Here is a 15,405-nt window from a genome sequence, read left to right as displayed (position 1 = left end):
CAGACTCCTTGGGCAGCTCCAAAAACATGACTGCTTCTTTCCCCACCTACCGCCCCCCCAGAAATTGACCCAAATTGGACTGGCGAGGCTGTAGCTTGCTTTGGCCCTCACCTATGCCACAGCCCCTCAGCCGAGCTGGCCAACCAAACCCCTTTGCTATCACCCCATTTTAAAGACAAAAAAACCATTCTTCATTTAAATGTCTCTTTATTATGAGAACTATAAAAGTAGCTAAGAACCCCTCCCCCCACACCAGGACACAGACCACCACCACTCAGGGGAGGGGGATAACATTGTGGATGAGGCAGCAGCAGAGGGGAAATCCCTTCTCCATTCTTCAAGGCCAGTTTTTCACATTCACAATCCATGGGTTGGGTGGGAGTTTGCTAGCACCCAGCCTTGAGGGGGTTTCAGTGGAGAAAGGCACTGAGCAAGCAGCGTTTAACTGGCTTTTATAGAACAGCCCAATATTTAAAACCACGACCGTTAAAAAAGTAAAAATATCAGAGACTTCCAGTGAGGATAAAAAGCTTACAGGCAAGGAGCAGGGATTCCTCTCCAAAGAGAATTCCCAACTCATGAACTCATAGTGAGATCTCATCTACCACGTCACAACCCACACAGGCTGCAGCTATGGAGCTCTGAGCCGGAAGGTAGCACTCATCAGGGTGGATTAGATCTTCCAAGAAGGGGAGAAAACACCCCCACACACATACACAGCCACACACAAATGTTACTAGTGGTGCTCAAAGATTGTGCAGCACTGGGAGCAGCTGACCCTCTTCTTCCAGCAATGGAGGAGCTGGGTGAGAACAGTGGGCTGAGGTCAGGTTCTTCCAGGTAAACGCAGCAAGGGGCTAGAAGGAGCTCTCTAAGAAATGGTCCAGAAGGTCACCGCTAACGGGCCAGAAGTCCTCGCTCTCCGTCTGGCAGGCTGTATCTTTGTGGCTTTCCCTCTGGTCATTACTCTGCGCGGGGGGCGGGGGTCTGTGGGGAGATCAGGATGAGAGATTCAGAATCATGTTCTACTACGTCCTGGATTCCATTTTCTTTCCCTTACACATGGGGACACCAAGAAGGTCCCAAACAGCGCAGGAGACATGGCAGCTGCTCTTAATGCCTGAGTCCTACCGGCGGGAGTAGTTGCTAATGAATTCCCCTCTACTCCCTCCCTCCACACCCAACCTCCAGCTTCTCCCAGATTCCCATCCTCCACCTCCCATTGGCGGCGGCTTCCCCAATCCTTGGCACAGGTCCCGTCCTGGTGACTCCAGCACCTCACAGCCAGACTTTTGTGCATATCCTTCCCCTTCCTCAACAATGAGTCCCTGTGCTGGACCCCGGGGGGGGCCGTCATCGCCTGCTTTCCAGCTAACCCGTGTGCCGCTCGCGACCCTCTAGGGTTGTTCCACGTCCCCAGCCCCATAACTGCAGCAGCCGGGTTCGCTCACTGGTTAGATCAGTGGCAGCTGAGTCTGGCTGCAGTGATGCAGCTGGTCATAGCAGTCAGGAATTACTAGCTTATGCCTGGTCCACCTCGCAGAGCGCAGCCTTCCCCCGCCACCCCGTACCCGTTATCCGGGATGAGCTTCAGCACCCTGAGCAGCTCCGCCGTGCTGGGGGTGGCGGGACTGGCGGCGAGGTGCCTGCCTCTGACCAGCACCGCTGGGGTGTTGGCCTTCGGGTAGGGGGTGTAGGTGGGTTTGTTCCATTTCTTTGGCTGGGGGAGAATCTCCTGTTCTGCAGCTGAGGAGGAAGGGAAAGGGAGGGAGGTTAGACGCAGCAGCCATGGGGCCTGGCAGTGGACGGGAGGGCTGCAGACACGCAGCACTCACACGCAGGAGCGTAGATACAGCCGGTGCTGGGTGTGCGAGGGCCTTCGGTCAGGACTGCCTGGAGGAGGAGTCCAGACCCTCTGCTCCAGCTCTGCTTCCAGTCGGGTGCCCTTCAGGGCAGGGTCTGAGCCAGGGGCAAGCAGCAGGGTTCACAGCTTCCCCACCCGCCCTCCCTGCCCAGGGCAAGGGAGCTGTGACGCTGGTAGACGGTGCTGAGATCCCACCCCAGGGCCCTAGAGCCTCTCCCAGGGTCCCCTTGGGAGCTGCAGAGCCTTTCCCAGCGGCGGTGGGAATCCACGTGCCTCGGCCGGAAACCCAGGTGCTGGTCCGGCCCGACTCACCTCGTGGGGCGAGTGGGGCCGATTGCCTCCGCCCGGGGTCTCTGGGTCCCAGCCCCGCCATTGTGCTCAGGAAATGCTGCTTCAGGAGCAGGGCTCGTTCCTCCTCAAACTGCTTCCTCTGGCAGGAGAGGGGACGAGGAGAAATAAGACGCCAGGACGCCGGGGGAGGGAAGGCCACTTTCGAGACCACGGCAAGATCCCCATGGATGGCTCCTTCCATCCCCTCCCCCTTTCCCCACTGCTCATGCTCCCGACTCCAAACGGCTTCCCTGGGTGCCAGCCCCCAAGCGCTCCCCACCACCCGGCCCTCGCCCCTGCATCCCTCTGCACCAGTGACCCTTGGGCCCGCCAGTGAACGCCATTGAGAACCAAAGATACAGGCCCCGCCCACCCACAAAATGACCCCCAGAGCCAGCAATCCAGAAGCCGGCTCACGGAGGAGGATGCTGTTTAGCGAGCGATCCCCCGTCCCCTTCCCACCTCGTGCCCCAGGCGGATGGCAGCTTCTGTGAAGTTCTTGCGCTCCTCCTCGAAGGCTCGCTTCTGCTGCTGGAACGCCTCCTGCTCCTCCTGCAGCCGCTGCTGCTCCTCCAGGAAGTAGGAGCCCCTCAGGTTGGCCGGCAGCTCGCTGTTGGCAGCTGCGATCAATTGCTCCTGGGAGGAGGATGGGGAGAGACGCCACGGGCCTGAAGAGGCAGCAAGCCCCTGGAGGTGTGGCTAGCGGGGAATCGAACCCACCGCCTTTGGGTCACAAAGCACCAGCTTCTGCTGTAGTACATGCTCCAACCAACAGAGGGAGACAGAGACTGAGCGGCAGGTGGAGGTGATCTCTGAGTTGGAGCAACAACTACAAAGAGCCCGGACAAGCTGGGAAGCAGCTGCCAAAATGTGGTGAGTTTGAAAACTGGGTTTTCTTGCTCGGGCCTGCAGGCCGGGGGCTCTGCGGGGAAGCTGCCATCAGAGGCAGTCAGCAGACAGCGCCCCCGGAGTAGGGAGGGGGGAATTGTCCCTCTCTGTCTTAGGAAGCAGCCTGTTTTGTCTCTCTCTGGTTTTGGGCTGGTGTGTGAACACAGGCCCTGAATTCGTTCCCATTTGAACTAGAACCGAGATGTCCCATTGCCAGCAGTGGAGAGTCACCCCCAGCCCTCGGTAAGTTGTGCCAGTGGTTAATTAATCCCCTTGGTTGTTAAGGAACGTACGTCTCAGTTCTGTCTGCATTGGTCTAGCTTCATCTTCCAGCCATTGGCTCCTTAGGCCTTTGCCTGGCAGACTGACGAGCACAGGTAGGTACTTCCAGTCGGTGATCAAGTCACTCCCCTCCCCCCTTCGTTAAGCACCTGGCGTGTCTCTCTGGGAGGCAGGTTTTCCAATCTTTTAATCCTTCTCATGGGTCTTCTCTGACCCCTCCCCTGTTTATCCCCATCCTCCTGGAAGGGTAGGCACCAGATCCGGAGCCAGGATCCCAGCAGCAGGTGGGTGGGATGAGCTCCAGGACCACTGGCGTAGAGCTGCCTGGTTCGGCCGCTCAGACAATGCCATGGGATGCTCCCATCTCTTGATTGTGGCTCAGAAACCTGGGGCCCACCCGTGGGTACTCGGGGGGGGGGGAGGGAGTTCCCCCTGCGAGGGTGCTCACCTGGAAGCATTGCTGCTGCAAGGCAATCAGCTGCTGGCTGTCCTCAATCTCCGCCTTCAGCTTCATGATCTCCTTATCGTGGTCCGTCACGCTGATCACATGGTCCCCGCCCTCGGCCTCACACCCCTGGGAGCCGGCGGGCACGGCTGGAAGGACGGAGCAAGGGCAGCTGAGCTCTAGAAGGTGGGACTGTGGGTCTGGGCTCCCTGAGTGGAGCCAGGACCCTGAGTGGAGCCGGCCGCTCGGGGGGAGATTCTCCACCACCACCACCGGGACTGAATGAACAGACAGGGCAAGACCCCCGTCCTGGCCCAGCGAGGAGGAGAGTGGGGATGGGGGGCCATTGGTGGAGACACCCTGAAGTGAAGCCCCCCTCAGCGAAGGGACTGGGGGTCTCTCTAGGGCAGGGACAGAAGAGAGGATGTGGGGAGGGGTGAAGGTCTAGGGCAGGATATGGGGACAGCAGCCGGTGGGGGTGCACGGTTTGGGCTCCCTCTCCGGAGGGACTGGGGGGATGGCAGGGGAGGGCAGTTTGGGGAGGGCAGGGGGATGGGGGAGGGGAGACGGGGCCACGGTGTAACAGACGCCCAGCCCGTCACCTTGTGAGATCACCATTGGGGGGGGAGCACCCCAGATGAGATCACAGCTGGGGAGGGAGGGGGGTGTCGTACCCTGACTGCCCAGACTTTCCACATGGCTGCGCCATTGGTTCTGGATGCTGCGGGTCAGCTGCTCCCGCGTCGCGTCAGACGAACGGGTCCCCTCCGGCGCCGGCTCCCCTGCGCCGCCCTGCGCGTGGGGGGACAGGGCGGGATGAGCGGCCGGGGAGGCAGCAACCCCCCTCCCCCAGCAGCCCCCGGAGGGCAGAGCTCACCTGGGCCCCGCTGGCAGCGACACCGTCCTCGCCCAGCAGCCGCTTCAGCTCCGCGTTCTCCAGCGTCAGCTCCTGCAGCTGCTTCTCCTGCGCCGCCAGCAGGGAGCGGAACATCTCCTCCTCCTTCCTGCCCGGGCGGGGAGCTACCCGCTGAGACCCACCGGCGTCCCCCAGAGCCCCCCAGTACCCGCCAAGCCCCAGTGTCCCCCAGAGCCCCCCAGCACCCGCCCACCCCCAGCGTCCCCCAGAGCCCCCCAGCACCCGCCCACCCCCAGCGTCCCCCAGAGCCCCCCAGCACCCGCCCACCCCCAGCGTCCCCCAGAGCCCCCCAGCACCCGCCCACCCCCAGCGTCCCCCGGAGCCCCCCAGCACCCGCCCCCCCCCCGCGACCCCCGGAGCCCCCCAGCACCCGCCCCCCCCCAGCTTCCCCCTACCCCTGCCCACCCCCAGCGTCCCCCAGAGCCCCCAGCACCTGCCCACCCCCAGCGTCCCCCGGAGCCCCCCAGCACCCACCCACCAAGACACCCCTATTGCTCCCATTCACCCAGACCGTCCCATCCCCATCTCCCCTCCACTGGCCCCCCTCAGCCAAAGCCCCCCCCAGGACCCCCTCCCCAGATCCCCCCCTTCCTACGTCCCATCATCCACTCAGACCCTCCCCTCCAGCTGCCTACACACCCCTCAGCCTCCCTGAGCCACCACAGAGGGAACCCCCCCCGCCCCCCACACAACCTCCCCGCATTGCTCAGAGCCAGCCACGCAACCCCTCCACCCCCCAGGCACATGCCCGCTGCCCTCGTCTGCCATGTCCAGGGGCCGCCTCCGCCCAGAGCTCCAGGTGCCAACCACAGAGGCCACGGCTCTTACTTGCTGAGCGACTTCCCAGTTTTCCATGTTGCCCTCCTGCCGTCTGCCCGGCCCAGGCTGTTGAGAATCTCCATGGCTGGAGGGAGCAAGGGGCGGGGGGGGGCGGGGGGGGACTCTCAGAATGACAGCCCCAAATGAGCTAACCCTCCCCCCCGCTCTAACCACAGAGCCAGGGATAGAACCCAGGAGTCCTGGCTCCCCGCCCCCTGCTCTAACCACTGAGCCAGGGATAGAACCCAGGAGTCCTGGCTCCCCGCCCCCTGCTCTAACCACTGAGCCAGGGATAGAACCCAGGAGTCCTGGCTCCCCGCCCCCTGCTCTAACCACTGGGCTCCATTCACCTGACAGTGCTAGGGATAGAACCCAGGAGTCCTGGCTCCCCGCCCCCTGCTCTAACCACTGAGCCAGGGACAGAACCCAGGAGTCCTGGCTCCCCGCCCCCCCCCCAACCACTGAGCCAGGGACAGAACCCAGGAGTCCTGGCTCCCCGCCCCCTGCTCTAACCACTGGACCCCACTCACCTGACAGTGCTAGGGATAGAACCCAGGAGTCCTGGCCCCATAAAGTTCCCTTCTCTAGCTACCGTACAATGCTACCTCCCCTGAACTTTAGCTTTCTGCTGAAATCTTCTGCCTCTAGCAGGAAGATCCCCAGAGCCCTCCGCAAGGACCACTCACCCACCACTGAAATGCAGCTGCCTCTGGGGCGGAGCATGGCAGCTGTTTAACAGCCGCAGAGAACGCAGCAAGTGGAGAAGCCTGAATCCCATGGGCACTGCAGCAGGGAGGCAGAAGGTAGATCCACAGGGGAGGTCACCCCCACCCACCCCGGCTCTCCCCACTCACCCGCCCGCCTGTCCCTCTTGTCCGTCAGCTGCTGGCTCATCTTCTCCTTCAGCCGGCTCAGCTCCTGCTCCTTCCTCCTCACCTCGTGGCGGTGCTGTGCCCCACGGCTGGCCAGGGTGGCCAGGAGCTTCGCCACCTGCTGGGCACCCCAAGGCACTGATCAAACCGGGACTGCCCCGGGGGCAGGGCAGCACTGCCCCCTCCCTTCACTGTAACCTCTGCCCTTCTGGATCATGCATCGCCGCTGGCCAGTGCTTCAGCCATGCCCGTGGGTGGGTGGGTGTTGGGGGTGTCCCTGGGTGGGCAGGGAGTAGGGCTGCTGGGTGGGCGGCCAGTGCAGGGGGTAGTGCCCCAAGGCGTGCCGGGGGAGGTGGGGTGATGCCCCGGCACCTGCACCAGCCCCTTTGCCCAACTAGAACCCAGGCTCCGATCAGCGTCGCTCAGGTGCCTTCATGACCACAATGGCTGCTCGTGTGTCACCAGCCTGTGGAACTCCCTGCCACAGGAAGCCGTCGAGGCCGAGACCTCAGCCAGGTTCCAAGCGGGCCGGGGAGGTGATACGGATACCAACCGCCAGGTTGTAAGAGTTAATGCCCAGAGGTTAACCCAAGCCAGTGTCCATGAGGGGTCAGGATGGGACTCCACGCGGGGAGCAGATTATCCCATAACTGCGTCGGTGATATTTCTACCCCCCAGCCGAAGCCTTTGGGGCCTGTCCCCTGTCTGAAATGGGAGACGGGTCCCACCCACTCTGGCGGTTCCTATGCTCCCCTTCCAGCGGGGGAGTTGGGAGGTCACCGTGGGATGGGGCAGCCAGGTGGGAAGACCCCCCCGTCCTGCGCCCCCTCACCTCGTCCTTCTCTCCTTTCAGCGAGGCCAGCAGCTCTGTGTTCTTGGTCTGCAGCTGCTGCTCCTTGCTCTGCACAGCTGCGATCTCTCTCTCGCAGGCCTCCACTTGCGCCTGGCGTGGGAAAAGGAGACGGCGGATGCAGGGCCGTCAGCCTGTGGAACTCTCCCCCACAGGGAAGCAGCGTGCCGGGGTAGCATCCTGACCCACGGCGATGCAGGCCGAGAGGGGCGGCCCGACCACGGGGCTCAGGGGACACGGCGACAACCAACGCAGGGGGAATCCGACTGCCACCAAAAAACTGCACTGGGCTGTTGGTGGGCAATGGCCCAGGGCGATCTGTCCGCTCGGCTGAACCCGCTGGTGCCTGCCGCTGCCGGAGAAGGGGCACGAGACTGGGCGTCTCCTTCGTCCAACTCGACGCAGGGGTGGGAGTCCGAGCCAGATGGGCCCTTTCCCCAACCCGGTGCAAACCACAGCCCCCGGCTCCCCAGCACCCACCTTGAGCTTGCACTGCCGGCTCCTCAGGTAGCCCAGCTCGCCGGCTCGCCTCAGCTCCTCGGCCTCCATGGCGCCCAGCTTGGCGGAGGCCTCCCGGTAGCGCCGCAGCAGGGCCCAGGTGCCGTTCACCAGGGCCCGGAGGTCAAAGCCTCCCTCCGCCCAGAGCGGGGCCAGCCCCAGCCCCGCCACCTCCTGCAGGGGCAGACGGGCCAGACCGGGGGGTGGGGGTGTCAGATCTGGGCAGGATTTGGATCCCAATTAGCCCTGCCCCTTCCCCACTTGCGACCCACCTCCCCAGTGAGCCCCACCCACTCCCACTCAGCCCCATCCCCTCCCCAGTTATATCCCCCCAGTTAGCTCCCTCGTGCCCCCATCCCCTCCCCGATTACCCCAAGTCCCGACCAGTCGCACCCCCAGCTTGCTCCGCCCCCTGCCCAATTAGCCCCACCCCTGCCCAGTTGTAGCTCCTCCCCACGCCAATTTGACTCCCCCCAGCCATTGACCCAGGTCCCCATGCTGAGGGTCCCCAGGGATCTGTACCAAGAAGGGCAGGATTCCAGGGCCAAGCCGGCTGCAGCCTGGCTGTTGGCAGGGGAATCCCCCCCGGGCTGGAGAGGTGCCTTTTCTTTGACCCAGGAAATTCACACGAGCGTGGGATCCCCCCATGAAACGAGCGAGGAGGGTTAACGGGGCCCACTGCAGTCAAGGTGGGAACCAGCCCGTTGCCCAGGGAATATTAACCCCTCCCTGCCCGGCACCCAGGACGCCACCTGCCTCGTTGAGGTATGAGATGCAGTGATCAATGTTGGCGCTCCAGCAGAAGGCCCCGCTCGGCTCGCCGCCCCCCTCCAGCAGCTCCAGGGGGCCATCGAGGTCGGCCAGGCTGGCCCCCACCAGGGAAGAGATGCCCGGCTCGGGGATGTACTTGGCCATTAAACCCCTGGTCTCTGCAGTGGGGGAAAAGAGCGAGACTGAAATCTGGGCATCAGCAGGGAGACCGGGGTGAAGGAGCTAGCCCAAGAGGTCAGAGTCAGTCAGGGACACAGCTGAGAACAGAACCCAGGAGTCCTGGCTCCCAGCCCCGCCCCCGCTCTAACCACCAGACCCCACTCCCCTCCCAGGGCTGGGAATGGAACCCAGGAGTCCTGGCTCCCAGCCCCCCACCGCTCTAACCACCAGACCCCACTCCCCTCCCAGGGCTGGGAATGGAACCCAGGAGTCCTGGCTTCCAGCCCCACCCCTGCTCTAACCACCAGACCCCACTCCCCTCCCAGGGCTGGGAATGGAACCCAGGAGTCCTGGCTCCCAGCTCTGCACTGGAAGCACTGGATCGTGCTGTTTCAAGCCTAGACAGGCAGAGAGAACCACCAGGAACCCCACTCCCTAAGTCCCTCCTCTAACCACTGCACCACGCTGCCCCCCAGGGCTTGGCACTCCGATATGGAACCAGGTGCTCCTACCTAACCGCTCCCTGCTCCGAGTCAGGGCCAGGAGCCACCCCGATCCCCGCGGGCACCTGACCCTACATCTGCCGAAATGTTTGGCTTGAACTCCTGAGTTCCCAGGGGCATGGGGTGCAGTGGTTAGAGCAGGGGGGGCTGGGAGCCAGGACTCCTGGGTTCTCTCCCCAGCTCTGGGAGGAGAGGGATGGGTGGGTCAGGACTCCTGGGTTCTATTCCTGTCCCTAGGGGGGATTCGGGGTCTAATGAGGAAGAGAAGAGGGTTAAAGAAGCAGGTTTGGGAGTCGGGACCCCTGAATTCTGTTCCCAGCTCTAACTTGGAGCCTGGGTCCCATCCTGTCCCCCACCTTTGTGCCTCAGTTTCCCTTTCCAGTAAAGAAGGGGCAACACCAGCTCCCCAGAGGGGAGGGGCCCACGAGGCTTCAAAACCCTGTAATGTGGGAGAAGGCGCCCAGGGTCCTCAGCCCCAGAGCCAGATGATGGTGCTGGCAGTTACCTGGCGATGGCTCTGCCGGCTGCGCCGGGGGGCACCCCGAGTTCTCCAGGGCTCCCCACTGCAGACAAACGGGAACTGAGAGGAAAGGGGGAGATGCTCCAACATCTTCCCAGATTGGCAGGAAAAATGGGGGCTCAGGCCCCCCCACCCCAAGGGGCACCCACTGGTGAGGCCTCCACAGGGCTCCTGGCCCAGCGCTGCTCCCTCCAGGAGCTCAGAGCTCGGGGGCTCCTAGTGCCAGACACCGCAGCACAACCGAGAGCCACCCCCCAGAACGCAGCCCGCGCACGCGGACCCCCATCCAGCCCCTGATCCTCCACCTCCAGCCCACCGCCTTCCACCTCCACCCCCCCAATCCCAGCCCCCCACCTTCCACCTCCCTCCCCCATCCAGCCCCTGATCCCCCACAACCCTCCACCTCCAGCCCCCCCCAATCCCAGCCCCCCACCTTCCACCTCCCTCCCCCATCCCCCATCCAGCCCCATATCCCCCACAACCCTCCACCTCCAGCCCCTCACCTTCCACCTCCAGCCCCCCAATCCCAGCCCCTGACCCCCCACAACCCTCCACCCCCTCACCTTCCACCTCCAGCCCCCCAATCCCAGCCCCCCACCTTCCACCTCCCTCCCCCCATCCAGCCCCTGATCCCCCACCACCCTCCACCTCCAGCCCCTCACCTTCCACCTCCAGCCCCCCAATCCCAGCCCCAGATCCCCCACCACCCTCCACCTGCAGCCCACCGCCTTCCTCCTCCATCCCCCCATCCAGCCCCTGATCCCCCACCACCCTCCACCTCCAGCCCACCGCCTTCCACCTCCATCCCCCCATCCAGCCCCTGATCCCCCACAACCCTCCACCTCCAGCCCACCGCCTTCCACCTCCATCCCCCCAATCCCAGCCCCCCACCTTCCACCTCCCTCCCCCATCCAGCCCCTGATCCCCCACAACCCTCCACCTCCAGCCCACCGCCTTCCACCTCCATCCCCCCCAATCCCAGCCCCTGATCCCCCACAACCCTCCACCTCCAGCCCACCGCCTTCCACCTCCATCCCCCCAATCCCAGCCCCTGATCCCCCACAACCCTCCACCTCCAGCCCCTCACCTTCCACCTCCAGCCCCCCATCCAGCCCCTGACCCCCCACAACCCTCCACCTCCAGCCCACCGCCTTCCACCTCCAGCCCCCCAATCCCAGCCCCCTTCATTCCACCTCCCTCCCCCATCCAGCCCCTGAACCCCCACACCCCCTCCCTCAATCCAAGCCCCCCAATCCAGCCCCTGACCCCCCACAACCCTCCACCTCCAGCCCTTCACCTTCCACCTCCATCCCCCCAATCCCAGCCCCCCACCTTCCACCTTCCTCCCCCAATCCAGCCCCATATCCCCCACAACCCTCCACCTCCAGCCCCTCACCTTCCACCTCCATCCCCCCCAATCCCAGCCCCTGATCCCCCACAACCCTCCACCTCCAGCCCCTCACCTTCCACCTCCATCCCCCCAATCCCAGCCCCCCACCTTCCACCTCCCTCCCCCCATCCTGCCCCATATCCCCCACAACCCTCCACCTCCAGCCCACCGCCTTCCACCTCCATCCCCCCATCCAGCCCCTGACCCCCCACAACCCTCCACCTCCAGCCCACCGCCTTCCACCTCCAGCCCCCCAATCCCAGCCCCCCACCTTCCACCTCCCTCCCCCATCCAGCCCCATATCCCCCACAACCCTCCACATCCTGCCCCCCACCTTCCACCTCCCTCCCCCATCCAGCCCCTGATCCCCCACAACCCTCCACCTCCAGCCCCTCACCTTCCACCTCCATCCCCCCCAATCCCAGCCCCTGACCCCCCACAACCCTCCACCTCCAGCCCCCCAATCCCAGCCCCCCACCTTCCACCTCCCTCCCCCCAATCCCAGCCCCCCACCTTCCACCTCCCTCCCCCATCCAGCCCCCGACCCCCCACAACCCTCCACCTCCAGCCCCTCACCTTCCACCTCCAGCCCCCCATCCAGCCCCTGATCCCCCACAACCCTCCACCTCCAGCCCACCGCCTTCCACCTCCAGCCCCCCCATCCCAGCCCCCCACCTTCCACCTCCCTCCCCCATCCAGCCCCTGATCCCCCACAACCCTCCACCTCCAGCCCCCCACCTTCCACCTCCATCCCCCCCAATCCCAGCCCCCCACCTTCCACCTCCCTCCCCCATCCAGCCCCTGATCCCCCACAACCCTCCACCTCCAGCCCACCGCCTTCCACCTCCATCCCCGCCAATCCCAGCCCCTGACCCCCCACAACCCTCCACCTCCAGCCCACCGCCTTCCACCTCCAGCCCCCCCAATCCCAGCCCCTGATCCCCCACAACCCTCCACCTCCAGCCCCCCACCTTCCACCTCCATCCCCCCCAATCCCAGCCCCTGACCCCCCACAACCCTCCACCTCCAGCCCACCGCCTTCCACCTCCAGCCCCCCCAATCCCAGCCCCTGACCCCCCACAACCCTCCACCTCCAGCCCACCGCCTTCCACCTCCATCCCCCCAATCCCAGCCCCCCACATTCCTCCTCCCTCCCCCATCCAGCCCCATATCCCCCACAACCCTCCACCTCCATCCCCTCACCTTCCACCTCCCTCCCACTTCCAGCCCCTGATCCCCCACAACCCTCCACCTCCAGCCCCTCACCTTCCACCTCCATCCCCCCACCTTCCACCTCCAGCCCCCCATCCAGCCCCTGACCCCCCACAACCCTCCACCTCCAGCCCACCGCCTTCCACCTCCATCCCCCCCAATCCCAGCCCCCCACCTTCCACCTCCCTCCCCCCATCCAGCCCCTGATCCCCCACAACCCTCCACCTCCAGCCCACCGCCTTCCACCTCCAGCCCCCCAATCCCAGCCCCCACCTTCCACCTCCTCCCCCATCCAGCCCCATATCCCCCACAACCCTCCACCTCCGGCCCCTCACCTTCCACCTCCCTCCCCCCATCCAGCCCCTGATCCCCCACAACCCTCCACCTCCAGCCCACCGCCTTCCACCTCCAGCCCCCCAATCCCAGCCCCCCACCTTCCACCTCCCTCCCCCATCCAGCCCCTGACCCCCCACCCCCAAACCCTCAATCCCAGCCCCCCAATCCAGCCCCTGACCCCCCACAACCCTCCACCTCCAGCCCTTCACCTTCCACCTCCATCCCCCCAATCCCAGCCCACCGCCTTCCACCTCCATCCCCCCCAATCCCAGCCCCCCACCTTCCACCTCCCTCCCCCATCCAGCCCCATATCCCCCACAACCCTCCACCTCCAGCCCCTCACCTTCCACCTCCATCCCCCCAATCCCAGCCCCCCACCTTCCACCTCCCTCCCCCATCCAGCCCCATATCCCCCACAACCCTCCACCTCCAGCCCCTCACCTTCCTCCTCCATCCCCCCAATCCCATCCCCTGATACCCCACTTCCCTCAACATCCAGCCCAGCTCCTTCCAACTCCATCCCCCCCAATCCCAGCCCCCCACCTTCCACCTCCCTCCCCCATCCAGCCCCATATCCCCCACAACCCTCCACCTCCAGCCCCTCACCTTCCACCTCCAGCCCCCCAATCCCAGCCCCTGACCCCCCACAACCCTCCACCTCCACCCCCTCACCTTCCACCTCCATCCCCCCAATCCCAGCCCCCCACCTTCCACCTCCCTCCCCCCATCCAGCCCCTGATCCCCCACAACCCTCCACCTCCAGCCCACCGCCTTCCACCTCCATCCCCCCATCCAGCCCCTGATCCCCCACAACCCTCCACCTCCAGCCCACCGCCTTCCACCTCCAGCCCCCTCAATCCAGCCCCTGACCCCCCACAATCTTCCACCTCCAGCCCCTGCCCCCCCAGCCCCATCCCCTCAATCCAGCCCCTGACCCCCCACAACCTTCCACCTCCAGCCCCCCACAATCCCCCTCAATCTCAGCACCCCAGCTCCAGCCCAACTCCTCCAATCCCAGACCTCCACAGTCCAGACCCCAACCTTCCACCTTCAGCCCCACCCATCAACCCATCCCCCCAACCACCCACTCCATTAGCCAAACCCAGCAACCCTCCCACACACACCTTCCAAATATCCATCCCCAGCCTCCCAACCCAACCCCCTCCATCCCCAACACCCCTTAACCCCAACCCCCCAACCCAACCCTCCAGCCCCTGTAACCTACCCCTACCCACCCAGCTGATCTCCCTGTGGGAACAGCAAACAAAAGCCACCTCCCTGGCCCAGGGAACCTTTCAAACAGCCCGCCTCCCCACGCCTCTCCCATTGGCCATTCTGCCCCACTTTGTGGCTTTCCATTGGATGAGATGGCAGCAGGGCTAGCCAATGGCATTGCTTAAGCGGGGGAGGCGTGGCTCGGGAGAGGGGCATGCTGGGAATTGTAGTTGGTGGCTGTGAAGCCCACGTGGCGGGAGGGAGGCTGGTGCGCGTGGCTTGAGGGGGATTGAAGGGGCTCTGGGTACAGAGGGGGGTTCTGGGGGAGATAGAAGGGGCTCTAGAGGGATGCAGACACAGAGTTATATGGGGCAGAGGTGGTGGCTATAAGGGATAGAGACGCGTGTGGAGCAATAGACGGGGTGCATTAGAGGGACACACGGGGCGTATAGGACGGGATATGGGGCTATAGAGCTGGAGATACACAGACTTTTTCTCCTTCGCGTGTGCAAAGCAGGAGCCTGGTTCTCGTTCCCTGCGCCCAGAGCTAGTGCAGAGTCTCTGTGAGCCACTCGAAACGGAGCCGGGCCCCCATGGGGGCAGCGCTGCCCCGGGGGGCAACCAGGGGCCTGGTGCTGCAGGTCAGGGGCGGGGAGCTCTGGCCCCGCTGGGCACTCAGGGGCCGGGAGCTGCAGGACACGGGGGCGGGGAGCTCTGGCCCCGCCAGGCACTCAGGGCCCTGGTGCTGCAGGACACGGGGGAGCTCTGGCCCCGCCGGGCACTCAGGGGCCGGGAGCTGCAGGACACGGGCGCGGGGAGCTCTGGCCCCGCCGGGCACTCAGGGGCCTGGTGCTGCAGGACACGGGGGTGGGGAGCTCTGGCCCCGCTGGGCACTCAGGGGCTGGGAGCTGCAGGACACGGGGGAGCTCTGGCCCCGCCGGGCATTCAGGGGCCGGGAGCTGCAGGACACGGGGGAGCTCTGGCCCCGCTGGGTGCTCAGGGGCCGGGAACTGCAGGACACGGGGGCGGGGAGCTCTGGCCCCGCCGGGCACTCAGGGGCCTGGTGCTGCAGGACACAGGGGAGCTCTGGCCCTGCTGGGCGCTCAGGGGCCGGGAGCTGCAGGACACGGGGGCGGGGAGCTCTGGCCCCGCCGGGCACTCAGGGGCCTGGTGCTGCAGGACACAGGGGAGCTCTGGCCCTGCTGGGCGCTCAGGGGCCGGGAGCTGCAGGACACGGGGAAGCTCTGGCCCTGCTGGGTGCTCAGGGGCCTGGTGCTGCAGGACACAGGGAAGCTCTGGCCCTGCTGGGCGCTCAGGGGCCGGGAGCTGCAGGACGCGGGGGAGCTCTGGCCCCGCTGGGCGCTCAGGGCCCGGGAGCTGCAGGACGCGGGGGAGCTCTGGCCCCGCCGGGCACTCAGGGGCCGGGAGCTGCAGGACGCGGGGGAGCTCTGGCCCCACTGGGCGCTCAGGGCCCGGGAGCTGCAGGACGCAGGGGAGCTCTGGCCCCGCTGGGCGCTCAGGGCCCAGGAGCTGCA

At 65.3% G+C, this 15,405-nt stretch overlaps 1 protein-coding gene across 1 annotated transcript; it reads right to left on the bottom strand.

Moving 5' to 3' along the window:
* Positions 1-115: 115 nt before the first annotated feature.
* On the bottom strand, positions 116-13,960 carry LOC123354107 (afadin- and alpha-actinin-binding protein-like). The gene is made up of 14 exons (XM_044995790.1): positions 13,891-13,960; positions 9,703-9,777; positions 8,521-8,693; positions 7,747-7,938; positions 7,249-7,359; positions 6,399-6,534; positions 5,554-5,629; positions 4,687-4,813; positions 4,484-4,601; positions 3,813-3,958; positions 2,657-2,830; positions 2,177-2,294; positions 1,572-1,746; positions 116-987 (listed from the first exon to the last, which is right to left on the bottom strand). The coding sequence occupies exons 3-14, from the start codon at positions 8,677-8,679 to the stop codon at positions 858-860; spliced, it is 1,662 nt and encodes a 553-aa protein (XP_044851725.1). The 5' UTR covers positions 8,680-8,693; positions 9,703-9,777; positions 13,891-13,960; the 3' UTR covers positions 116-857.
* Positions 13,961-15,405: the final 1,445 nt, after the last annotated feature.

The sequence above is a fragment of the Mauremys mutica genome, chromosome 20 (assembly GCF_020497125.1).
Source record: "Mauremys mutica isolate MM-2020 ecotype Southern chromosome 20, ASM2049712v1, whole genome shotgun sequence".
Lineage (NCBI taxonomy): Eukaryota > Metazoa > Chordata > Testudines > Geoemydidae > Mauremys > Mauremys mutica.
This window is presented reverse-complemented; position numbering and strand designations above follow the sequence as displayed.

Bases quoted from the DNA above. Each gene is read 5' to 3' on its own strand.
- LOC123354107 (XM_044995790.1), bottom strand. From the start codon at position 8,679: ATGGCCAAGTACATCCCCGAGCCGGGCATCTCTTCCCTGGTGGGGGCC. The intron at 6,535-7,248 runs GTGAGGGGGCGC...GGTGCCCAGCAG, and splicing joins TGAAAGGAGAGAAGGACGAG to GTGGCGAAGCTCCTGGCCAC. The intron at 1,747-2,176 runs GTGAGTCGGGCC...CTTCCTCCTCAG, and splicing joins GGCCCCACTCGCCCCACGAG to CTGCAGAACAGGAGATTCTC.